Source organism: Oenanthe melanoleuca, chromosome 2, assembly GCF_029582105.1.
Source record: "Oenanthe melanoleuca isolate GR-GAL-2019-014 chromosome 2, OMel1.0, whole genome shotgun sequence".
NCBI classification, from domain to species: Eukaryota; Metazoa; Chordata; class Aves; order Passeriformes; family Muscicapidae; genus Oenanthe; species Oenanthe melanoleuca.
In genome coordinates, this window is record NC_079335.1 from 138,470,673 (window position 1) to 138,496,382 (window position 25,710).

At 38.4% G+C, this 25,710-nt stretch overlaps 1 protein-coding gene across 5 annotated transcripts in view; it reads left to right on the plus strand.

Moving 5' to 3' along the window:
- Positions 1-25,194, plus strand: part of LARP4B (La ribonucleoprotein 4B) — a 56,202-nt gene extending 31,008 nt beyond the window's left edge. For 3 of the 5 annotated variants that reach the window (XM_056484130.1, XM_056484131.1, XM_056484128.1), the window contains 14 exons: positions 141-302; positions 2,346-2,427; positions 2,868-3,004; positions 4,364-4,467; positions 6,241-6,351; positions 6,845-6,898; positions 7,256-7,465; positions 10,410-10,516; positions 10,994-11,248; positions 12,638-12,683; positions 15,667-15,831; positions 19,943-20,064; positions 20,689-20,800; positions 21,330-25,194. In XM_056484130.1, coding sequence (XP_056340105.1) covers positions 141-302; positions 2,346-2,427; positions 2,868-3,004; positions 4,364-4,467; positions 6,241-6,351; positions 6,845-6,898; positions 7,256-7,465; positions 10,410-10,516; positions 10,994-11,248; positions 12,638-12,683; positions 15,667-15,831; positions 19,943-20,064; positions 20,689-20,800; positions 21,330-21,611 — 1,949 coding nt within the window. In that variant the 3' untranslated portion in view covers positions 21,612-25,194. The remainder of the gene's footprint in view (positions 1-140; positions 303-2,345; positions 2,428-2,867; positions 3,005-4,363; positions 4,468-6,240; positions 6,352-6,844; positions 6,899-7,255; positions 7,466-10,409; positions 10,517-10,993; positions 11,249-12,637; positions 12,684-15,666; positions 15,832-19,942; positions 20,065-20,688; positions 20,801-21,329) is intronic. The other 2 variants (XM_056484132.1, XM_056484129.1) reach the window with 1 other exon arrangement.
- Positions 25,195-25,710: the final 516 nt, after the last annotated feature.

Genomic DNA, 25,710 nt, shown 5'->3' on the forward strand with positions numbered 1-25,710 from the left:
AGCCCTGTCTCGATTATAATTTTCTGTTAAAGTTTAAAGCCAGTAGGTGTAAGCACCTTTATTTCAGATGTAGTTTTAGCTGTGGTGTTACTGTGATTAGAAAGAACACTTCTGGAGTGTGTTTGTGATGTGTGCTGCAGGACTGGACGCCAATGGCGACGGCGACAAGAAGCATCAGAGCGCGGTGCTGACAGAGCTGCCGGAGCCGTGCCCAGCTGTTCCGGGCTCAGAGCACACGGACATGAACCCTTTGGCTCTTGATCATTCCGACTATGAGTCTATGCACGAAACCACCCAGACAGGTGAGGGAAGGCTAAGATGTGCTTGGGCTTAGCTTAAAAACAAACCAAACACGTATTTGGAGTTGAACAGTGAGTATCTAAAAAACAAAAAAAAGCTGCCAAATTATACTCGTTTTCTCATTCAATATATGCATTCTTTGAACAGACCCTAGGAATTCCTGTCTCTTTTGCAGTCAAACTTAGACGTGTTTTGAGACCATCTCCTTCTGGTTTAAATCTTACAAGGTGCTGCACAGAATCAAACAAATGTGTGTTTCTAGTTGGGTCAGCTACTGAGGTGAGATACATATACAGTGTCTCAAGTACTAATGTTAATGTGGGGAAAGACCAATATTGTACTCGAAATGCTGAAAAAAGCAACATTTTAGTCTTAACTTCTTCACATTCTTATTTAATGAACTTCCAGGATTTCTCTTCAGTGCAACTGTTAGTAGCTGTAGTCTATACCAGATGGTATGTTTTAAGAAGCTTCTGGAAACTAGCATAGAGGTTCACCATGCTTATATTTCATTGAATGGGACAGAAGGTCTGCAAGATGTGTGTAGGATTACTACTTGAACTGAGGTGAGGGATGGGAAGGAGAGGAACATGTAATGGGTGTTTCTTGAGATTCACAACAGGTCTGTTCATTGTGCTTAGCTGATTTTATATTTAAAATTACCAGTATAGCATCCATAATAGCTGGAAATCAAGGCAACTGAAATCAGACATTGTGGCATCATCTTTGCTTATTTTAAAAATGGAAAGTTCTCACTGACTCTTCTACTTAAGGGTACTATTGGGGAATATTAAATACCAACTAGCTGGTGAACAGAAAATTGTATTAATGGCGCCTCACACTCTAGAAGGGAACAGTATTCTTCAGATTAATGCTGGAGCTTATCAGTGAGTTTATGTGAGTTAACTTTTAGCAAGAGTCTGATAGTGTTGTAAAGAGCTGAACAGCAGGTCGCGTCTGTTCCGCTTGATGAATAGTGACACATGGCCCCAAGTCTGAAATCTGATTTTTCTTTTTTTTAGTAATTATTTTTTTAAATGCATATATTTTTGGTCCTTGCCAGATTTTGGACAAGAAAGAAGAGACAGGGAAAGGCAATAGTGGTTACAATGTGATACATGCATTTCTCAGGTGTTGGCGTTGTCTTCATCAGAGTAGAACGCATGAAGGACAGCATGATGGGAGAAAATTGGAGGTCTAGGAAGAGGAAAGGCTAAGGAGAGCTGAATAAAAGGATGAAAGTTAGTGAAGGGAAGGATATAGAGGACAATAGTTGGTGTGAAATACTTCTAAGAAGCTAATTTACGTTTACATGCATACATATTTACATGAGCAATGTGCTGCTAAATGTTTTATAAATCTCTAAAGGCCACACAAATCTTCTAATCTTTAAACACTTCTCCCACTGACACAATGAGTTTGCCCTCCACTGACACTGATATATTGTGTCTAAACTAAAAGGAACATGAAATTCATGTTTTCCATGTGATAATTTTTTAAACTTCCACTTATAAGAGAGGAATTAATTTTGCCTTCTTAACCTAAAGATTGTAAATTGATTACATATCTGTTGTTAGATTGGATATCTGCTGATATTCCATTACTCTATTTTTGGAAACCTCCTCTGAATTAATGTGTTGATAATTAGACCAGAAATATAGAGTGCCTCCATTGCATTTTTCCCGTTAGTCAGGGTTTTGTCAGATAGAAATTGGTTACTTTCCTGAGAATGGAGCACAGCCAGATCACTTCAGTACTTACTTTGAGATGTGCTTGTAGCTATTCTTCTAAAAGGGCTTCAGATTTTTATGTATTTGAAGAACAGAGGTTAACAAGTAAAGTCAGACATGGTTTCTCTTTTCTGTCTTAAATAAAAAGTGTTGCTGTGCAATTTCCTCGGTTGGTAACTAACACATAATGAATATCTATTGAATTTGAATTCGTTACTAGTTATGTAGACAGTAATAGACATGATGGCTTGTTTAAAATAGATACTATGTAATATAGCAGAGCTACTTTTTAATCTGAAGTATTTTAATTATTAGGTGGAAACGAACAGTTGCAGCCAGAAGGTCAGGAAGATTTACGAGAATTACTGAAAAAGACACTGGAATTCTGTTTATCTAGGTATGTATTTGCCTAAATGTACCAAGCTAACAACATCTAAGGATGACTAGCAACTTGTAATGTATATTAATACATTTCTGAGTGGAAAGGATGAGAATTTGGAAAAAGTAACAGACAAATTTTAGTGTTGTGTTGATGTACCTCTTAAAGCTTACCTGAAACCTCTGTGCCTAGTGCATAAACCAGCAAATATGTGTGTTTGAAATGAGAGTAGTTACAAGCAGTTACAGATCAGGTGAATTTTTGTGATCTTTACTGGTCATAATTAAAACTGAGTAATTTAAGCTGTTTAGCAAGCTTTGTTTAAGCCAGTGATTTTCATTAATTAGCAAAAATGCTGAAGGAATCTTCCTTCTACTATGTGATGAATTCTTGTATCAAGCTTATTGGGCAAAGTTAATCTGTGACATTTCCCTATTTTTATTTTTTTCTTCCAACAGAGAAAATCTTGCCAGTGACATGTACCTTATATCACAGATGGACAGTGATCAGTATGTGCCAATAATGACAGTAGCAAACCTTGATCATGTCAAGAAACTCAGTACTGATATGGATTTGATTGTTGAAGTGCTGAGATGTAAGTAAAAGTTCCTCAGTGCTAGAAAGCATTTTGGTTATTGGTGTAGATCTATTAATCTGAATTTTTCATCTCTTCTTTCTTACTGTATTGCAGTAAAATGCCATAATTTTTGTGTGTGGCATTAAGTATCCCAAGCACCTTTGACCATCACAGTTACAGGACTGTAGTTTTATTAAAGCTACGCTGTATTCCAGCTATTGAATTATGATCTGTGCACATAAGAGCTAACAATTTTAATTGTGGGATGTAGTGGGACAACTCACATGACTGGAGGATCATATTGGATATCTTTAGACTGTTCTATAAAGGCAGGTGGGGAAAAAAGGATGGAGTAGTCTCACTCTGTTAAGGAGAGCCTTGAATGTATAGAAATCAGCTGCATCAGTCATGGAAGTTCTGTGGGGTACCTGGGAAGTACCAAGACCCTGGACTTAGTTTGGACCCTGAGCCAAGATCCTGGGAGTTGTTTCCAAGGGGGACCTTACAGTTGGCATTTGCTCCTGACTTAAACCAAGACAGTATTTGTGTCACTTAAGCGAGCTTTGGGTCAGCCAAACCTAGTTCTTACAGTTGATTTCAATGGCTTAGATATTTGTTGGAAGAACAATACAGCACCTGATGTCATCCATCAAGTTTCCGGAATGTGCAGGACTGTTTCTCCATATGAGTGTTAGATGTGCCAACCAGGAATGAGGCACTGCTGGACTCACTACTCAGAAACTAAGAAAACCTGCTTTGTAATGTCTCAGTCAGTGCAAGCCTTGGCTGCAGCAATCACAGAACTGTGGTGATTGGGGTCGTGCTGAGCACACCGAGCGTTTCTAAGGTTTTAGATTTTGGAAGAGCAAACTTCAGCTTGCTCAGAGCACAGTTGAGAGGGATTCTGTGCGAAGTTTCCATGGAGGATAAAGGCACTAACTATACTAGTGCTGGGAGTTCTCTCCTGGAAGCACAAAACCATTTCATCCCCTGTAAAGTTAAGGGAAGTAGGTGAATCAAGAGACCCCCTTGGCTTGACTCTGTGCTTCTGAGTCTGCTCAAAACCAGAGGCATACCAGAGATGGAAAAGTGGGTGAATACCTGGTGAGAGCTACAAGGGCATTGCCGGGGTGCTGAGATGAAGTTATAAATGGAAAAGTTCCGCTCAAATTGAATTTGTCCAGAGCTTTAAGTTTTATAAAAAACTATAAATGGTTCTTCAGGCATGTACATGATGAACAGAAACATTGCTTGTTTCTTAATGTTCAGAAATATGTGAGGCTCTGCATTTTAAGTCTGTGCTCACAGCATCTTTTGGAGTGCAAAGCTGCTAGGTTTGCTGACAGATAAAATGCATTCTTGTCTTTTCTCTCTTAGCGTTGCCTTTAGTTCAGGTGGATGAAAAAGGGGAAAAAGTTCGGCCAAATCAGAATCGCTGTATTGTGATTTTACGTGAAGTACCTGAATCTACTCCCATAGAAGTAAGTGTTCCCTTGTTCAGTAAAGATCACTTTCCCCTTAGGACTTGGAAGTTAGATTTCTTCTAGATTTCAATAAGCAATTCACATTTTTTACTACACTGTTAGTTTCTAACAGCACTTCTTAAACTTAGTTTATTGTGTTTGTTTGGATAAGAAATATTTTTAATAGAGCCATGTTGCTCGTGGGAAGACTGGTAGAACCTGTAGTTCTGCAGAGGGTTGAGAAACTGACAGTGCTGTCTTTGTCTTTTGATAAATCATTTTCTTCGACTTTTCTTACTTATATGCACTTGGTGCTCAGATCCTTGGATAAATAGACAAAGATGAAAGAAGATAAGTTTTAGACCAGAAAATGCCACTGTTGCACCTTGAAGCTTGTTCAAGTCAAGTAGTTAAAGCTTTGTAAATGTTTCCATAATGCTGAGGTGAGAGGTGTCAATAAGTCACTAAGGATCTCCACTGGCTTGTGGAATGAGTGCAAGACTGGCGAACTTCATTCTTTGAAAGATACTCAATGCCACTCTGATGAAGCAGGGACTATGACTAATGGAAATATTAGAAAAAATTATGGGTTGTAATTAAACCATCTTGAATTTTCTTGAAAAAGGAGGAGAAGGTGCAGATTATTGATAGTGGGCATATATTTTAGTTTCTCTTCTATTTAATTTTACAGGGAAAACTAAAGATTCTGAAAGAGTTGCTCCTCTTAATAACCATCGTAAGAAAATCAGAAGTACTGCAGTTTAGAAACTGATAACAAAGAAGTGGCCTTAATAAACAGAAATCTGAAACAAAATGCTAAAAGGAATTTGAGGGAAGAAGTTGGATATATGCTATGTACATAGCTTAAAAATAGTGGCTACTTCTAGCTTTCAAAATTAAATGTAGCCTTTCAAAGACTGCCTAACTTTTAGTATTGTAGATTTTTATGTTTATCTTCTTTCTGTCATCAGTTAGTCAGGTTGTATGTATTAGCACTGGATGTTCCCTCTTAAATGTTTGACAATAACAAAGTTCTGATGATTCTTTATTTTCACTGCTCTCCAGTGAAATGTTTTATACATTGTGTTTAAATTTGTCAGGCTGGAAAAATCTAGGCTTAACTAAGCAGATTTAATAGCCTAGGTTTTCTGTCACAGAAGTCAGGCTTTATTTAAGCAGCAAAATTCCAAGCTGCTCTAAGGCCTCTCAAGTTGTGTTGCCTTTTGATGCTTCTCACCTCCAATCTGTGATAAAACACAACAAAAAAATACTTAAATGAATTGAAACAAATAAAAAATCCGGGGTCTGTTTTTTCTTTAGAAGCTAGCTCATTTCTAGAAACAGGACTAGTAAGTTTTGTTTCACATACATGAGTCTGTAGTCATTTGAATTAAAGCTTATCTGCAGGTTTCTACTGGAAAGGCAGTATTTTCTTGTCCCACTCCATATGCACAGGTTTTCATGTGGCTCCATGGTTTTGGGTCGGGGAGAAATAGGCATCTTTCTGTGCTTGATGCCAAGTTTAAATGTCTTCTGTGGCCTAAATAGCTCCCAGCTAAACCTCTCTTGCAGTATGCCTTAAACAGTGCTGGTTTGAATTCCTTCCAGTGGGGAGATCAGAGAGAGCTGGCACTACTGCAGGTGTTCTGAACTACTCCATTGTTTGTAAGCCCAACAGTGCTTTCTGTCTTTCTTTCTCAGAGTGTCAGAGTTTTGCTTTTTACATTGATGTTTTCTTCTCTCCATCCTTCCCTCACCTCCCCCACCTCCTTATCAAACCACTTTCCCCAGGAGGTTGAAGCACTTTTCAAAGGAGACAATTTGCCTAAGTTCATCAACTGTGAGTTTGCCTATAATGACAATTGGTTCATCACATTTGAATCGGAAGCTGATGCACAGCAGGTAACGCTGTTTTTTGAAGCGTATTAGAATGTAAAAATAAATAAGGATGATGTAGGGGTGAATTGACAGGTTGTAAACAGTATTGCAAATGTGTAACAACTTTAAAAAAAATTACCTCAAACTGTAAAAACAGTAATGCTTCCCCTTAGGTAGTATCCAGTTTTCAGTAACTGTTAAACATAACACTTAAAAGGTTTTTTTATCTTGTTCACATATTCTGGCTTCCTGGCTAAAGTTATGATTTGGTACTGAGAGTGTTGATCTTTTGGGTGACAAATTGAAATGTTTCAATCATAACCATTAGTCTTGTTTTAATGCTACTGAAGCACTTAATGATAAGTTAAATGTTGCTAAAGGCAGATGATGTATGATAGCTTGCTATACTGTAACATTAACAGACACAAGAATTATTGTTAGGCTTAGCCTGTCAAAACTTCTAAGTTTCCTTTATTTAAACTACATTTGACAAATCTAACAATTTTTGTTTTTAAAGGCTTACAGATACCTTAGAGAGGAAGTGAAGACTTTCCAAGGAAAACCAATTAAGGTAAATAGAGGTTTATGATGTTAGGGATGGGGTGCATGTGTGTATGTTCTGGGTTTTGTGGTGCTCACTGTGATTTCTAATATAAATTCAAGTGATCCAATCTCAGCAGTCATTTGACCTGGAGATGGGTTTAGAAATGTAGCACATACCACTTCACTTCTCCTTTTTGTCATTTCTGGCAGTAGTATATCCAGCCCAGCTTCAGGCAGCAGGGAAGGCATTCAGCTGTTCCCGCTATCCTTGAAGGACAAAGCAGTGACTGATAAATGTCCAGTAAAAGTTTGAGAGCTGCTAGTTTGAACCATTTTGATTTAATTTGAAAGGCTGCTGTAACAAAGAATCTAATCTCCTTTGCAGGCAAGGATAAAAGCGAAGGCAATAGCTATAAACACATTTTTGCCAAAGAATGGATATAGACCTCTGGATATGAACCTCTACACGCAGCAACGCTACACAACATCCTTTTACATACCTCCAGTATACAGTCCCCAGCAGCACTTCCCACTGTACAGCTTAATTGGCCCACAGACCTGGTCAGCCACGCACAGCTACCTTGACCCTTCATTGGTAAGTCTCTTGATTCTGAAACTGTTGTATTCTTTTCAAAGCTGATATTTTCTTGTTGGGCTGTAGGAAACATACCTATCCTGAAGAGGGGAGTTTAAGATTCTTCTTCACAAACAGTTCTTCAAAATCCTTGCCATAGTGTACGAGACAGATTATTCAAAGATTGTGTCTGATCTCAGACTGGAGTGTGATACTCTTCTTAAACCTTTTAGGTTTTGAGGCAGTTCTTTAGTAAAGACTTGTCAAGATACCAAGTTATCTTGATCTTCTAGTGGGAAATTAGGTTGTAGGTTAACATGCTGAATTGCCCTGTTTGGCATGTTCTTAAAGCAGAACATTTTCTGTGCAATAGTAATATCTCTTTTGGTGATGAAAAGTAAAATTGCTTTTGCTAATTATGAAAATCACTTTTAAATTGCTTTTTAAATTATTTTCTTAAAGGAGCTGCTGGTAAGGCTTGAAGCTAGGGTTGTAGCAATAAATCTTTAAATACTCTAGTGAGACATCTAATGTATCCTGCAATGCTGCTTCTGTCTTTGGCATTGTGACAGTCTCATCAGAATTACCTTGGCCCCTTTTAGTTTGCCTTTATTACCCTACAAATACATGGGCCGTTTATTGTAATGACTAGGAAGCTCAGGTTTCCTAGCTGGAGCCTCTTTCTCCCCTCTGGAGATGCCTCTTTACTTGTGGCTCAAAGAAATGAGGGGAGCAATGCTCAAAATTAGAAGTTCTTTAGATTTTTTTTTTGGCAGAGGATTAAAGTGTTCTTGAACAAACTTGAGCAAACATCCTCTGTACTGAACTACAGCTAATTAAAAAGTTGGTGTGCTAAACACTTCACACACAGGGAAGGGAACCAGGGCCCTTGCATGGGGAGGCTTTTTTTGGGAGGATGAAGAATGTGGCAGAGACAAGGTAACACAGTGAGCTGTATTATTCCAGGAGAAAGCTGTCTTGTAAAGCAGCAATGAATGTGAATCTGCCTGTAGATAAATTAAGACTGACTGCTTCACAGTCTTGCTCTGGAATACTCAAGGAGCTGGATGGGAATGGTATTGAAGACATAGATTAATAATAGATTCAACCACAGCATACTGTGTAGCTGCCTTATGTTATCCTGTAACTTTTTGTATCTAAGAGTTTACTAGTCCTATCCTTTGAGGAAGACATGATGAGTTTGCCAGCATTAAAGATCTCATACTTTCCTTAGTCAAAACAGGAAATCAACTGTCTGTGCTTTGCTTTTCACTGTTTTGCAGTGTATTGTCATTGGTTAGCTGCATTTTATGTACATGACTGTAACGTGATGTTTCTTGATTCTTTTGTAGGAAGAGCTATATTTGACTAGAAATCACTTGAGGAGAACAGGGACCATGAGGAACCATGACACAGCAATTATTTTCATGAGACAGGGTTGCAGTTTGCATGTAGAGACTTGTGTGAAAATACAGCAAAGTTTCGCTATTCTGCTTCAACATAAATGCTGCTTTCTCTCATCTCTAATTTGAGATTGAATATCCCACTAGTGTGGGCATAGCATTTTAGTTCTGAAACTTGAATATGGCAACACATGTCCTTGGAATTCTAAAACTTCATTCTTCATCATGTACTTAATAGTATTTGAGAAATTATCTAATTTTTCCTATTCGGGGAAAAAAAAAAAAGAGAAATTGAAAGTGTGTTTGAACCAGTTGGCTTCTTGTGGAGATACTTTTGGTATTATTGGAAAATGGGATAAATTTTTTTTTCTCCAAAAGGATCTCATAATTATAAAGAAAGAAGGGTTGGATATTGTTAGGGTCCCTAATATGTTCAGTGTTTTCTCATTTTTCAGGTTCAGTGGTTGCTTACTAGCTTTGATGGAATTTTGCAGCATTCATGTTATAACTCTTAAACCAGAAAGCACTTCAAAGCATTATTTTGATGAAACTTTGTTCTTTGAGGAGCTTTGTTACAGGCCTTTTTAGATGGCCTTTTTGTAAAGCCTGAGGTAGTACTTGCTGTCATGTATGCTAGGTTAGGCCAGCAGTAGTTTTGATATGACAGCTTTGGTGTTAAATTTTGTTTTCCATTGATTAGTGATTTAACTTGCACAAGAAACCTTTTTCAAGTTTAAATGTACCTTTATAACAAATGGTCATAATCCCAGGTGTTTCTCATTGTTTAATAGAGTGTAGAAAGGGTCTTTTTGTTCTGCATTGTAGCTATTTTCAGGGGGAGAAGACAAGCAAGCATTTGCTGGTGCTAACAGTAACATTTCTTAAATGAAACACATTTAAATAAAAAAGGCAAAAGTGTGCTAGTGAGGTTGGAGAAATTATTTGAAAATGCTTCAGGTTTTGAGGCATCTTGTTACTGCAAGGCATGGATGCACCCACCCAAGAAATTGTTGTGCTGTTTCTTCAGACAGGAAGATAGTGTTTCACATGTAGGATATGGTGGTAAGATCTGAAAAGCATCAGAGTTCCACTTAACATCCACTTGCTCTCTAGGCTTTATTTAGATGCCACATGGAAGTAGAATGAGAAACTAAAAGTAAGTTGTTGGGGTTTTTTTAGGGAGGAATTCACATACAATTATAAGAGAAACAATTACAGGCCGTGTAGACCAGAGGCTCTGACAAAGAAGTATCTCAGTGCTCCCAAAATCGTGCATAGTGGTGTGAAATAGGAGGAGAGCTATTTAACTTGCAGGCAGGAATTTTGGCTTGATGTTTTTCAATCCTCTTGTACTATCATAAGTTGAATATGTGTATGTCTCAGGAAAACAGAAGCTTGAGTTTTTTTCAGAAATTTTGTAAGTCAGCTACAAGGCACTAAACATATACTCTGTTGCTGTTTGAGACAATCTTTTGGGTACTGTCCTGCACAGAATGACATAAAATAAGAAAAGTACTACTCAGTTTGTGTATAATGATGAGCATGCAGTACATTTTTTTTAGGTAACACCATTTCCAAATACTGGATTTATCAATGGATTCACATCTCCAACCTTCAAGCCTGCTGCTTCTCCACTGACAACACTCAGACAATATCCTCCCAGAAACAGGCAAGTTCATCTATCTTTAACAACATTGTTGTATTATCTGGCACATGGGGTTTTTGTCTGCTTATTTTAGTAACACCAGCTAACTTGAGAATACTTGTGAAACTGAACCTGGTGCCAAAGCTGAGGCCAAAGGGCAGATGGTACTTCTGTAATGGATGTAGTGTTTTGAAATGTAAATGGACAGTCTGAAAGCTGAGAACTTGTCTGTTCTGTGATTTAGGGTATTCAGCTGAAGTATTCTGAAAGATGGCATGTCATCAGGAGGATTATTCATGTAGTAAAGGTCTAGTTGAAAACAGGGAAAAAGTTAATTTTGATAATTCACATGACCTGTTACAATGAATGTTGATCATTCTTACAAATGAAATAAGTGATAAAGGACTGAAGATCTTGCTTCTTCTGAATTCTGTGAATAGGCTTAGGCCTCAGAAGATCTCTGCTAGTGCGCGTATGTTGAAATGACTTTTGAATTTATAGGAATCCTAGCAAGTCACATATACGACATACAATACCCAGTGCAGAAAGGGGACCTGGGCTTCTAGACAGTCCTACAATATTCAACTTTTCTGCTGATCGTTTAATCAATGGCGTCAGGAGTCCACAGACGCGGCAGCCGGGACAAAGCAGGACACGGGTGCAGAGTGCCACCGCCAGCTACACCAAGAGGGAAGTGGGGACTGGGCGGATGGAACAGACCAGCGTTGACTCGTCCCCTGGACTGGGGAGAGGAAGGTGAGTGTGCTCCCTGCTTGTCCTCTGAACAGCCAACTACTGCTGATTCTAAACTACTCTGTTTAGTAGAGGTGTGGTATTGCTACTGTTTACGATGCTGCCTTAAACTCGGACTCTCCTCAAACCTAAAATCTTGGAAAGCACTTCACAGAAGGTGTTAAATACAGAACAAAGGCAAAGCGGACTTGCATGCTTTCCTTCCAGATGAAAATCATTGTTGGCAACTGATGAACAGTTTAGATCTATAAGATCTAATCCTCTGTTACCCTTTCTTCATTTGGTGCAAGAAAGTTTTTGTATATTATTTGCTTGACTTAATTGAAGAAGTTCTGCCCAATTCATTGTTCAACATTGTAGATTGTACACCTGAACGTGTATTAGCAGTGCTTATTCTTAACTTTTTCTGTTGAAGGATCAGAATTTTGACCAAATAGGGCATACACAACAGCAAAGATGATGGATTGGTATGGAGGGAGGAAAAACTGCTACAGGAAACTATTATGTTGTAAAAGCAACCAAACAAAAACCACTACCAACTACCTGAGGAGATGAAAATTGGCATAAATACAGTTCTAATAAGCGCTTCATAAGAGTATTGTTCAGCTTTGATAATGGCTGTATTTATGACTCCAAGTAAATCACATTCTGAATGACTTACTGAATTGGAAGATAACTCAAGTATTTTGCAGATGATCCTATTTTAGACTTGTATCATTGCAAAATTAAATGGGTATTTTGTGCAAGGGTTGTAATACTTTTCTAAATCTAATTTACCAAATTGTGTTATAACTAATGGATGAAAGTATGATTGAGAACTCAGGAAACAAGATCACTCAAACTATATATAGACTATAAAAATGTACGGAAATAGTCAGTACTTAAAATTATATTTTGATGTTTCAGTATTGAATGCATTTATAATAATAAAAGTCAAACTTGAAAAATATATTTAAATTGGATTAAAATGCACTGCAAATTTTACAGTGCTGCTTGGAGGGGCTTTAGCTGAAGCAGTGCTGAGGGCAAAGTGCTGAAAATGTTTTGAAGGAGCCTTACCTGGATTGAAAATAGTTGTGTTTGAGAAGTTACATTGGTATACAAAAATTATTTAGATACTGTAATGTTTTGTCTAATCTTTACATGTAATCTCTACTGAGATGTTTTTAACACAGGAAGTACTTGTAACCAGTGTATTCTTGCACTGACTTGCATAAGATCTAATACCTTTATTTTAAAGACAGCTTGCTAGGAATTTTTCCCTAAAATATTTCTTAATAACCTGTGTAAAATGAAGATGGATGAAATAACAATTGGAATTAATTTCTTATGTTTTCTTTGCTTTCCATCCATTTATGGGCAAGGTTCTCATATCTGCGTTTTTTCCCTTAGGAAAAACTCATATGGTTACCGAAAGAAAAGAGAGGACAAGTTTACAGTGAGTGTTCATGATCTTATTCGTCTCTAACAAAAGTAGGGTAACAAGGCAATAATGTGGATATTATGTGGAGGAGGAGGTGACCTGAGTTACTGCAGAAGCAGTTGCAGAAGCAGTTGTGCATCACAGTTGATTAAAGACAGCAGCTCATTAGTCACATTAGTTTACTGCATTTGGGTATCAGAGAAGAGTTTCCATTAATGCAAAAGTCAGGGGAAAGTTAAAATTACTCTTACAGTAGCAAAAAATTTCCATCTCAGTTTGTGTCAACATGCCAGTGTTCACAATCAGGAATAGCTAAACAGCTGAAGTTCAAAACACTTGATACTTCATTATCAATCATGGTGACAGTGAAGAACATTTTATAGTTCCTTATGGCACGATGTGTAGCTATATTAGTTACAAAACGTTTGTTAAGAAGTGGTCAGTTCATTTTCTTAAATGCCTTTTCAAGTGCCCCTTGGTAGGGGTATGCTAATGCTATTAAAATACTGTGGTTTTGGGAAACTGAAATTCAAGGTTAATACCAAAGTAGACTTGATACTTGAATAGTCTGAGCTAGGCATAGAAGAGAAATACTATGTTTTTGTAGGATTAAAGATTCGATGTGATAAAACCAGTCACTTCTTTGCAATTCATTTTTGCCACTCATGGCATATTCGTAAAGTTGAACCAGGTTATTTCCTTATTTATGTTACAATTATGAAGTAACACTACTGCATGAGCCATAACACTTTCCTAAAGGTCTGGAATCACTGCATTTGTGGCTCCTGCTGTTGAGTGGCCTGAGTGCACTTAGATAAAGGAGCAGGAAAGTTTAGCAAGTGATTCCTTCCTTTTGATTGCTTTTAGTTCTCATCAAACTTCCCAGAGGCAGCGAGACCAGATTGCACGTAAGATTCCCAGTACTTCTTCCTTTTGCCCTTTCAAAGCTACTTGAATTTTTAGAGTGAAGCTTTCCTATTAACTTTTTTCTGTATTTAAAAGAACAAGGAAGTAGTACAGTTTAGATGTGAGTGACTGGAGTGAAAGGATTACCTTGGACGTCTCCCTGAGCAGAGCAGCACTTCTGATGGAGCTGGCTGCAAAGACTATTTGAGCTTTGAATGTAAAAGCTGGTAGATGTGACTTCTTTGGAGACCCACAGTTCCCTTCTGTTAGCGCCAGGCTGTAATTGCAGCCTGTGTAATTGCAGCCAGGTTCCTTCCAATCTCTTCTGGGCCAAGAATCTTTAGTCTGTAGTGTCCAGTGCTGCACTTTGAGCAGAGGTGAGAGGTGCTGCACACCCACAACCGCACAAGGAAGCGTTCTTAGAAGCAAAACATGAAAAATTTCCCCTTTAGATTGTGGAAATAATTGAATCCAGTATCCTCTTTCTTGTGTAATGCTGTAACAATTGGACAGTGTACACAGGACACCACTAAAACTGCTATATTTGAAGGGAGGGATGACTTCTTGAGAAGACTTTTCTTTTTAAAGAAAAAATTATGGAGTTGTGTGTACATTTGCATGAAAAAGAGCATGAAACTTTTTGATCAGATAAGCCAAGTGCTGAACCTACAAGAAGTTAACCTGCGAAATTGTATGCGGTTCGCTTAAAATTCATTGAAGTCCTCCCTCATCCTGCTAATTTAAGATGTTAATGCCAGTCTTAATATTTTGGGGGTTTTAGGACTCAACTGTGTAACCTAAAATGTACCATAAAAGCATTTGCTATTGCAGAATTTCAGTTCCCTTTAAGAAGAGCAAGTGCTGTGATTTGAAGAATGACTTCTAAAAATTTGAGCTGGATAAGTGTAGTTTCCCTGACCTTTGACAGGTCATCTGACTTCAGTTTTGGAGATTTGCAGTCTCCATTGCTGTAGCATTCTTCCAGGGGGTAATGCTGGGTCAGTAGCAGTGCTGGGAGTTGCAGTTGTTCTTGCCTCTGTATTTTTTCTTTCCCTACCTCCCCCTTGACACACAATTCTTTGGACATTACATGTAGTTTGTGAAAGGACGTCAGAGGTAGTCTTGCATCTGTTGTTCTTTTTGTTCAGAAGCATTGTTCTCACATTCACACCATCTTGACTATATACTTGTACTTTCCTTTTCAAAAAAGGAAGTGTTTCAAAGATTGCATTTGGTATTTTGCAGCAGAGATCATCTTAGCACAGGCTTCAGCACAGTCAAGAAACAGTTCTTTGAAGAAAAACTTTTTTGTTTACATGATGTAGGTGAAGCTAATTGGTAACTTCCATTACAGCATATTACAAAGAAGTTTTATTTTTTGTGTGTAAATATAATATAACTTACAAATCCTTACCAGCAGTTCTCACAAGTGATCTTAAATTAAACTGTGGTACTTTTAACTCCTGACCTGCTCTGTGTAGGGCAGAATAGTTGCATTTAGCACACAGGTGTTGTTTTTGCTCAAGACACTGGTTTTCTTCTTAGATTTAGTCAGAAAGTCTCTGTTTCAAAAATAGTTGTGACACATACCTTTCTATTTTTACACATACTAATTATATATAAATTGTTATTGTCTGTGCTACATACAAGGCATACTGTCTTGCCCTTTTTTCATATATCTGAAAATAAGATTCTTGTTGACTCCTGTCTTTTTATTCAGGTTGTTACTAACTGTACATAAAGGGCGTTATTTTCACCATATCATGATACGTAAACTAGTCTGTTTCCATTTCTGAGTCAGTGTGTCTGTCCTCAAGGAAGAGTCAGTGAGAAAACTTCTTACTATGCCAGTATTCCTAAAGCTGATGCATATACCATAACATTTAAATAATAATTAAATATTTTAGGGGCAGCAGTGGAAAATGAAAGCATCTGTGTATTCCTTGGTACTCTGTGGGTTTTTTGGGAGATGAGATGGGGGAGCCTTCTCCAGGGGTTTGCTGATACAAATCAAGTGCAAAATACAGTTTAGAGTTGCATATCTTTTTCTGTCATCTAGTGCAGTAACCCCAACATGCTATTTCTATTCCAGAGAGGCCAAACACAGTCTCCACCACCCCCTAAACCTCCATCTCCCAGCTTTGAATTGGGGTTATCTAGCTTTCCTCCATTACCCGGGGCTGCTGGCAATTTAAAGACTGAAGACCTGTTTGAAAACAGACTGTCCAGTGTGGTAATAGGAACGTCAAAAGAAAGAGTGAGTAGTGGATGTTCATTTATGTTGGGAAAGCAAAGAATTGCATGCCTCTTGTTTTCTGATTTGGTGGTTTATACATGGAAAAACTTGTGGGTTTGCATTGTAAGAAATGTTCATACAAAACAGCTGTCAAATGATGTGCTGCTGCCTTCTTCACTTATGTCTTAGAATTTGTTGAATATTCTCTTTGAAATAGTGTGGAATATGGCCACCAATATAATAAGTAGAGGTTAATAGCAGAGATTAGAAAATATGCTCTTTGCTGTTTATAACTGCCTCAGGCTTTTTTTCATACACTTAGGTGAAAAATATGTGATAGATTTTTTTTCTTCTGCTTGAAAGTAAGACTTTTGAGTTGTACATAAAACACTTTAAAGTGGCAGAGAAAAACTTCTAAGCACCAAAATAAAGAAACTGCCTACGTAATCTCAATACTGTAGGCATCATAGCTGGAACAAGAACTGCTACCAAAACCAGCTGGATCCCAGTGTTGTCTTGTCATATTGCTCAGAGAGATAAAAATACACCAGAATAACTTGGCAACCACTGCTGTATAGATGTAGTAGAGATGCAGTTGAAAATAACGTTCGGTAGCTTTTCATAGATTTCATTCTTAGAGCTGTCTCTGCCTTGCCATCTGTGAGTGACAGTATGTTCTCCACCAAGACTCACATAACCCTCTGCACTGTGGAACACTCCGGGCTATGGGAGTCTGTATTGGCTGTTTTTTGATAGCTCAAATTTAACTTGTGTTTTTCTAGCTGTACCACAACTGAAGACGTTAAGCCCTGGATTAGCAGTGCAAAGGGACATGGTGAACCACCACAATCTCTCATGTCTTCTCCTGCAGTAGGCTGGGTTTAGAATGTTGTCTTTGGTGCCCACACGTCAGGGGTGGGTAGAGGGTGTTTGCTGGTAAAGAAAGGGGGAGGCAGCAGGGCAGCCTGCATCTAAGGCAGTGAGTGTACAGACAACCATCTACTGTCTCCTGCAAGTGCTAGGAGGGGCAGCTATGTTCCAGGATTGCATTCAAGGGAAATATGCAGTTCAGAGCCATGGTAAAAGCAGTGTTCAACTTACTGTCAGCCAGTACTGCAGATTGTGGGCTGTTCTTGGCTAAGATCTATTAATTTTGAAGTATTTTACCTCTGTTACTTATTAAGTGGTTTTTGACTGTTGTATTTCATGTTTTAAGTACAATTCCAGCACTTGCTTTTAGTGCTGCAGCTGAAAACCCTTTGTTCCCCCATTAGAGATCTGATACTTTCTTTTGCACTCTACTTATGGTGAAGAACTTAGACTGCTCTCCTCTAAAGGCAGTCTTCATGTCAGTCAGGCATGAGGCCTTATGATACTTGCAGTGCACTGTCACATTAAAAAGCATGTCCTTCAGTTTACCAGTTTTGTTTTCCAGGGTACAGGAGTTATTCTGTACCATTGTGTGGAAGAAAGGGATCATGCTACCTTTCCTTGTCGGCATTTAAATAAAGAGTAAGATAACAGCAGCTGGCTCCAAAGAGCAATTGTGTTCTGCTACAAAGCTGTTTGAGCTAACATCAGTCTTGCCAATGTATACAGGCTGCTTTTTACCTTGATCTCAATGTTTTTTCATGTCACTTGATGTGGTGTTAGAAAGCACTGAAGTAGAGTTACACAGTGCTTCCCTTGTTTTATATAGATGGGCAAGTCCAGTGTACAGAAGCTGAGGGGATTAAAGGTCTATAATTTCCAGCAGTTGTTATGCAAGCATTATATCTTTATGCTCTTTGCTTAGTGATGCTCTTCTACATGTAGCTCTGGGGAATGGCAGGTAATAATCATCCCACATTTTGTAACTAGGAAGTGCAGCACTGTCAGATCAAGGGTTGAGTGTTTTGGCAAGGAAAAGTTCTTGCGTGTCTGCTTGATTTGAAGTTATTCACACTTAACCATGTACCTGCAAGTTCTGATGCACTTGGGCCAGAATGCTCAGCAGCTTGCAATTTCAAGCCTTTGCACGCACTCTTACAGTGAATAAAACTATAAAAGCTGTTCTGTTATTTCTAAACATCCACCTTTTGCAGTCTTTTACTTTGAATCAAACTAGGCTTAGATCTACTGCAGTAATCTATGCTGCCTGATTTTCAAACAGTACCATCAAATACCCTTTTCCTTTCTAACAGTGACCACAAGAGTCTTAGGGTTTATGCCCTTTTGAATGGTGGCCTGGGTGGGGGAAAAAGAGGGTTATCTTCTTCCTTCTGAGGTTGTGTTCTCCCGTTGTTTCCCCTTCTGCATACCAGAGTCTTTTCAGGGTTTAGAGTGTGAAGGATGAGACAGGTCGGAAGTAATACAAGGAACATAGCACCCTGTAAAACAAACAAAATGGTTATAAATGTGAGATACATGTTTTCCAGGATACAAAGTTGTCATTTCTTATATTGTGACACTTTAAATTTATGCCTCTTGAACCTATTTGGCATTTATCTGGAAGCACAGTATCACTTAGCACTAGCAGAATCTTTTGAGGGCTATGGAAAAAGCTTTTGCTTGGTAGCAAATAATTTTATTGGGATGATGCAGAAGGAGAGCTTTGAAGAAGACTGTTCTTAGTGCTCAGCATTAGGAGACTTGTCTTCACAGGCTGCCTGTGGTTATGTGAACCGGTCAAAGACTGCTTTGTCACCAGCACATGCAATATTTCTGGGTAGAAAGAAGTCCAATCACTAGTGATATTCCCCAGGGCTCAGTATTGTGGCCAGTCTGGTTTAATTAACTCATTGGTCATCTGGATGAGGGGATCAGGGCCACCCTCAGTAGGTTCACAGACAGCACTGAGTTGGGCAGGAGTGTTGATGTGCTGGAGGGCAGGAAAGGAAATGTCTGCAGAGGGGTCTGGACAGGCTGGATTGATGGGCTGAGGCCAATTGTGTGAGGTTCAATAAGGCCAAGTGCTGGGTCCTGCTTTTGGGTCACAACAACCCCAGGTCTGCTGGGGACAGAGTCACTGCAAAGTGGCCCTGTGAGAAGGGACCTGGAGGTGTTGGTGACAGCAGCTGAACATGAGCCAGGTGTGGCCAGGAAGGCCAATGACATCCTGGTTTGGATCAGCAATAGTGTGGCCAGCAGGACCAGGGCAGTGATTGTCCCTTTGTAATCGGCACTGCTGAGGCTGTACCTGGAGTGCTGTGTCCAGTTCTGGGCCATCACCACAGAAGGACATTGAGGGGCTGTACCTGGAGTGCTGTGTCCAGTTCTGGGCCATCACCACAGAAGGACATTGAGGGGCTGTACCTGGAGTGCTGTGTCCAGTTCTGGGCCATCACCACAGAATGACATTGAGGGGCTGTACCTGGAGTGCTGTGTCCAGTTCTGGGCCATCACTACAGAAGGACATTGAGGGGCTGTACCTGGAGTGCTGTGTCCAGTTCTGGGCCATCACTACAGAAGGACATTGAGGGGTTGGATCGTGTCCAGAGAAGAGCAGCAAAACTGGTGAAGGGTCTGGAGCACAAGTTATGAGGAACAGCTGAGGGAGCTGGGGTTGTGTAACCTGGGGAAAAGGAGGCTCAGGGGAGACCTTATCACTCCCTACAGCTGCCTGCACAGAGGCTGTAGCCAGGTGGGGTTGGTCTCTTCTCCTAGGCAACCAGTGACAGGACGAGGAAATAGCCTCAATCTGTGCCGGGGAGGTTTAGGTTGAAAATCAGGAAAAATGATTATTACTGCCCAGAGAAATGATGGAGTCACCACTCTAGGAAGCGTTCAAGAGATGACCAGATGTGGCACTTAGTGCTATGGACTAGTTGACAGAATGATGATTGATTAAAGGTCTTCCCTAACCTTAATGATTCAAAGTGATTTTGTCATTCAGATATGTCTCAAAGGTACTGAAGCTTATAACTTCTTTGGAAATAACCACAGTGTGTTATTAGTCTGTGTTTCTAAATAAATGTAAAGGAAAAAATAACATATTCATTACAATATATGTATTGGGTCCTTCTGTACCTTCCTGTAGTCAATTTACCAGTATAAATCAAACTGAACTGTTTCCTGGTTGTGCTAATTTTCAGGCAAACCATATTAATTGGATATTTTGATTGTCCTTCTGTGCCTTTTTTTCCTCCTTCAGAACATTAATGTGGATGCAAGTACAAACACTATTCCATCAGGAATTCCTCGAGAGCCGTTACCAGTTTCTTCTACATTGCCCAGGACCTTTGAAAGGTCTCCATCACCACCCCAGCCTACTGAGTAAGCATTTAATTACATGGATAGCATTATTCTGCTCTGAATCACATTTGCATTTTCTTTCATCAGGCAGAACAATGTAAATAGCTATTAAAATCTTAATCAATTAAAGAAGTAATATTTTGTTGTACTTGTAGTAAAGGCAATAAAGCTTAATTTCTGAACAAATATCATAGTAGTGATTCAATCATAATAGTCATTTTCAGAAGAAAATTTAGTGTTGTGGTTTAGTTTCTGTGAGTAGAAGTTTAATGAATACCTTACTGTTTTGTATTTAGATAGCTTTGAAACATAGAGAGTAAATACATAGCCCTGTGGGCAGTACTGATGTCCATACCATAAAAAAAGTTTTTTGCCAACACTTTTTTGAAACCTGCAAATTAAATAGCTGAGTAACTAAATGCTAGTAAAGCATGACAAAGTACAGGTTGTGTCACATTGCACAGGAATATATTTTTTCTATATTTTATAGTATTTTTGAATGCAGTGCTGGTCATCATGTGCTAGGCAAATTATAGCTGTAACTACTTGCAGTCATACTCAAACTTTTCAGACCTATTATTAAACCATTCATCTATCCTGAAGTTTCATTTTTCATGAGCCTTGCTTCCTGCTGGATGCTTACAGGGACTCCAAAGTTGTGGAAAAACAGCAGAGAGAGACACAGAGTACAGAAAGACTTTCTTCTTCCACACTGAGTACTGCATGTAAATCGGTACAAGTCAATGGGGCTGCCATAGTAAGTGACCTTATTGCTTCATTTTTTCTTAATGATCCAGTTTGCATTTAATAAAACAATTATTGCTACATAGTGTTGCCTAATCATGTGAGCCCAGCATCCTAGAATTTGTCCAGCAACTTCAAATTTGCTTATGCTTCATGAGTACTTGCATGATAGACTTATGCAATTAACAGTGCAAAAGAGATCCTTCCTTGGATCCTAATCCTTGGTAGTATCCTTGAAGTAGAAGTATTAATACATATGTTGATATTGAAACCAGAGTATTCATCATGTTTAAGCTGGTTTTGAGTTTGAAAGGGAGCTATTTTTCCCTATTGCCAGTACGTCATTTTTCTTGCATACTGTTTTACATTTTACCATTTTACCTTTTCTTCAGCTTTATTGTCTATACAGCTTCTGTAAACTTCATACTTCATACTTAAGTGCAGCAAATTTTTGGGGCAAGGACTTCACCCTTTTTTCTTCATAAAAGTATTTTTTTTCCTCGGGATGCTTTGTTTAACTCTCTCTGTTTCTGATTTCCCAGGAACTGCGAAAACCTAGTTATGCGGAAATTTGCCAGAGAACAACTAAGGATCCTCCTACATTGCAACCCCAGAAAGAACAGAAGCCAAACACTGTAGCATGTGGGAAAGAAGAAAGAAAGCCCACAGAAACAATAGAGAAAAACAGAGAACCTCCTCCTGCAAAGTCACATCCTGGACAACCCAAAGACCAGAGGAGACAGTCAGGACGCAGATCGTCCCCTCCAGCCGTTGGCAAACGCTTAAATAAAGAACAGAGTACCCCTCCAAAATCTCCTCAGTGAAAATAACACCTGGGAGGGATTTGAGAAGAGGTCTGTTTCCCACAAATTAAACCCATGTTCCCACTAAGATACCTGAGAATGAGTTGCTGGTTAGGAGCTTGCAGTGATACAAGGCATGTAACAATGCCTGCAAGTTATTTTTCTGTGAAATACTTTTTCCCCTCTTGAACAAACATTCTATTTTTCTGGGTATTTCTGGATAGTTGTTCTAAACCTTACATTTAGATTGGTGCTTAATTGGAAGTGAAGCTTAGTGTGATTTTTTTTTTTTTTTATTTTTTTTTTCCAAGGTGTAAAATATTTGTCTTTAAAAAAAAATCAACTTTTTATTAAGCCTCTCTGTGGCTGTGTGAGTGCAAGCTCTGTATAGTGAGTTTTTTCTACACTGTTAAGCAGAAACATGCTGCTGCAATATTTTTAATAAACTGGTCTGCAAGTACATATCTAAAGTGTCCAAAAGACTGATAACGGCAGCTAGTGTGTAGAGTGCAAGAAAGTAGATATATTTTACAAATTAGTATGTGACCTTGAAGATTTTTTTTCTTATTGGGCTACTGTACTAAGTGTCAGCAAATGAACTTGCACTTTTAGGTTAAATGAGTAGCTGTTTCTAGCATTTTTAAAAACTTAATCTTTTTTTGATGTTTTGCACACTCAAAATGAATTCTACAGGGCACCATAGCAGTCTTTCTGAAATATTTCCTTTTTTGACTTACTGCAAGCAAGTAACCAACTTCTCACTCCAGAATAAAACTGATGTTATAATTTGCAAATACAAAGCACATTGTGAATAGAAAGAATCAAGTCTGTGAGCTTCTATGGTGGTGAAGCCTGTTAGTGGATGTTATCAGGAGAAAGCAGAGTAGCCTTCTTGTGATAACCTTAGCTTCCCTGTGCTTGTAAGGGAGTTAACTGAGTCAGCGCTGTATATTCTGGTTACCCCTGTGCTCTGTGTAGACTTTTTTTTAAAACTCTGCCCCAAGTGCTCTTTGAAAGAGTTCATATCTGAGTCAGCCTTGTGTTGACATCTTCCTGTAACTACAAGCATTGGCATACAGATTTAAATTTTTCAAGACGTGAGATAATGGTGTTTGTTTTGTGTGGTGGAGGAAGAGATCCCTGATACTTACCTCTGGGATGAGGTTTCTCACACTTAATTACTTTAGAAGTGATGCGCTTTCTGAAGGACAAGGATGCACTAAATTAGCAAGTTTCTAATAAAGTTGAATATAAATTATTTTTGTTTTAAAATGCCTAAAGCTTTTCTTTAAGTGTTTAAACTGCAGGAAGTTCAGACAAAACTCACTCCTGCTGACTATGACAGTACAGTTTATTCCACAAAAATGTTTATTTAAACAACTGATTTTTTTAAAGAATTATTTCCATCCAATATTTAAAGACTTGAATTTTATTTAAACTTGAAAATGACTTTGCCTTAACTTTTGTACAAGACAGTTTAGAGTTAATGAGGTCTGACCCCGTGGAGGGTTAGCATGAATGGCATACAGAATTACTCAGTTACAGTATGTATCTATTGTCACTGGTCTTACTGGGTAAACATACTGTAGTACAGGAACTAGCAGCAGTTTTTGTAATATACCTTAAAGATCTTAAACAGTTGATCTTTTTCAGATTGTTGAAAAACCTGTAAATGCAAATAGTCAATACTGTATTAAATATGTGCACTTGGAAGTGTGTGCTTTGCTTGTACAGTTGTAAATAATCAGAACATATAAAAAGGTACCCTAAAGAAAAAAATCTGATAAAAATTATTGATATTATAAATGTTGCTGTTGAGCTGGATGTAGATAAACTAAATGTTGTGGTTTGAATATTACTTTAATTTGTTGTTTTTTCTTTTTCTTATTTTATTCTGGTGTGTTGAACTGACTCTGCCTCTTCACTGCAAAAGGGAAATGGAACGAAAGTCTTATTTGAAAGCCCTCAAATGTAGTCCTAAAGTCCCTTTAAAACCAAACAATTTAACCAATTCAAAAGTGTTCCGCAATGTAAATAATGAATTTCAGCAGTCAAACTGTAATTTTTAAGTCATTAATAAAAATCAAGTCTAATTGGGGAAAAACTTGACTGCTGCAAAAATGTACACTGAAGCTTACTTGTCTGCTTTCAAGGGTATCAATGCATGGTTCATAGAACTGTAAAGTAACTGTGGAAGTTGACTCCTGATAAATTTCCTATTGCAAACATCAATTGGTAACTAGTTGGCATTGTAAATCCAGCCTGTTGTATGCTGCAGAATTGGTCAAAATAGGGCATGTGGAGTCTGTTGATTTTTTTCTTGTTTAAAAAGCGCACTTTGTGAATGCTGTGGGAGGAGATAGGACCCCGACACCATCACCAAAACTGCTCAACTATTTCTGTCATTGGATTTTTGTATCCCTTCTCCTTTCCCCAGCAGCAGTGAAAGCGGTAGCTAGAGTTGTGTATGGTTTAGGCCAGCTGTATGATTCATTTTGTTCGTCTGCTGCAAGTGAAAGGCTTTACCAGCTGCAAGCAGTGGCAAGTGGTCCCTTCCAGCAGCTGTGAGCAGCTCGTCCTGGTGCTCAGCCGGTGCCCGAGGTGATCTGTTGAGACCAGTGGGATGTGTTGTGCTGTTCTAATGTATTCTGCTGCCATTTGTGATAGGTCAATACACTGTAATTACTGCTTACCCAGCAACAGTCTGTTGCATCTAAAGTTTAAACCTTCCTCTGATGTGGTTTTATAGCTTTTTTTAAAAAAAAAAAAAGTGACACGCCAAATCGCTGTGTAATATACAATACAACTTCTCCTTACTGTATTTTGCTTTGAGATTTATTTTCTCCCCCCCACTCAGTGACAAAATGGAGTTTTCGGAGTAGAGTTGTGAAGTTGCATGCAGACTGTTGCTACGATACAGAGAGGAGTTAAAACATGGCTTTTAAAATGAAAAACCTCCCAAAAGCAGTAGCTGAGCTCAAGGTTCAGGGATACAGTAATTAAAATTGGCATTTTACCCTGTTAGAACTGTGTAGTGATGCTTTTCATTTTGAAAACAAGTCAAAATGCGGTCTGAGATTCTTCCAGCAATTAAAAAAAAAAAAAGGTTGCTTTCAAAACTGAATGTAATTTCAGATCAATCCCCTCCTTTGACACTGTCACTTAGAAATGTGTGAGCAGTGGCAAATTTTTGATGTTGCTGCATTATCCTTCAAAGCCTTGAGCCGCTGGCATGGAAAGGCCCTTGTTGGAGCGTGGTGCAGTGTATCAGGAGCAACAGCTGACTGTAATGGTGCACACCTATCTCTGTATCTCCTTCAGCTACAGGTAGGGGTTCTGTGCTTCATAACCTATTACACTAATAGCAGCAGACAATCCAAGATTTCTGAGGAGACCTAACAGCTGCCAATTCATGAAATAGAAGTGTAATATGGGAGCCTTTTTGAGGGTTTTTGTTTTTGTTCTTCTTCCATTAAGACTGGAATCAAGCTTACATGTAAACTATCAGTAATTTAAGTTTCCTTTTGTGTCATAAAATGTAAAACTGTCTAATTTGAAAAAAAATATGTAGGTTATGAAAAATAAAGATTTAGGCACTGTTGAATTCCTGATTTTTTTAATTAAACATTTATTCAGCAGTATTTTTCATTACCTTTTGTCTTTTGCTCCCATTTTTGGAAATTGTATATTTCTAATTTTGGGAAAAAAGAACCACCTTTTGTTCTCCTGTTCAACACAGCTCGTGTAACCATCACTTAAGGCTCTGTATCAGCAGCAAGAACCCTTGTGATGTATCTTTGAAGGCTGCAGTGTCTCTCTACTAGGTAACTATGAATGCTTAACTTTTTTAAAGGAAACACAAAAGCTGATGTGTTGTTTACTGAGTGTTCTATTCATTACTGGATTGATCAATTTATTAGATAAGGTGTTGACTTTGTCCTAAATATGGATTTTAATGTTTCGGTTGGTGCTTTGGTTATGTAGCACTTGGATCTGGAGATGTCCTGGGATTTATTTTGGCTTTAGCTGGTTTTAGGAGTTCTTCTTGAAGATGGTCTTGCATTTAGGAAAGAAGAGCTTCTGTCTACATAAAATTCTCTGTCTACATAAAATAATACTT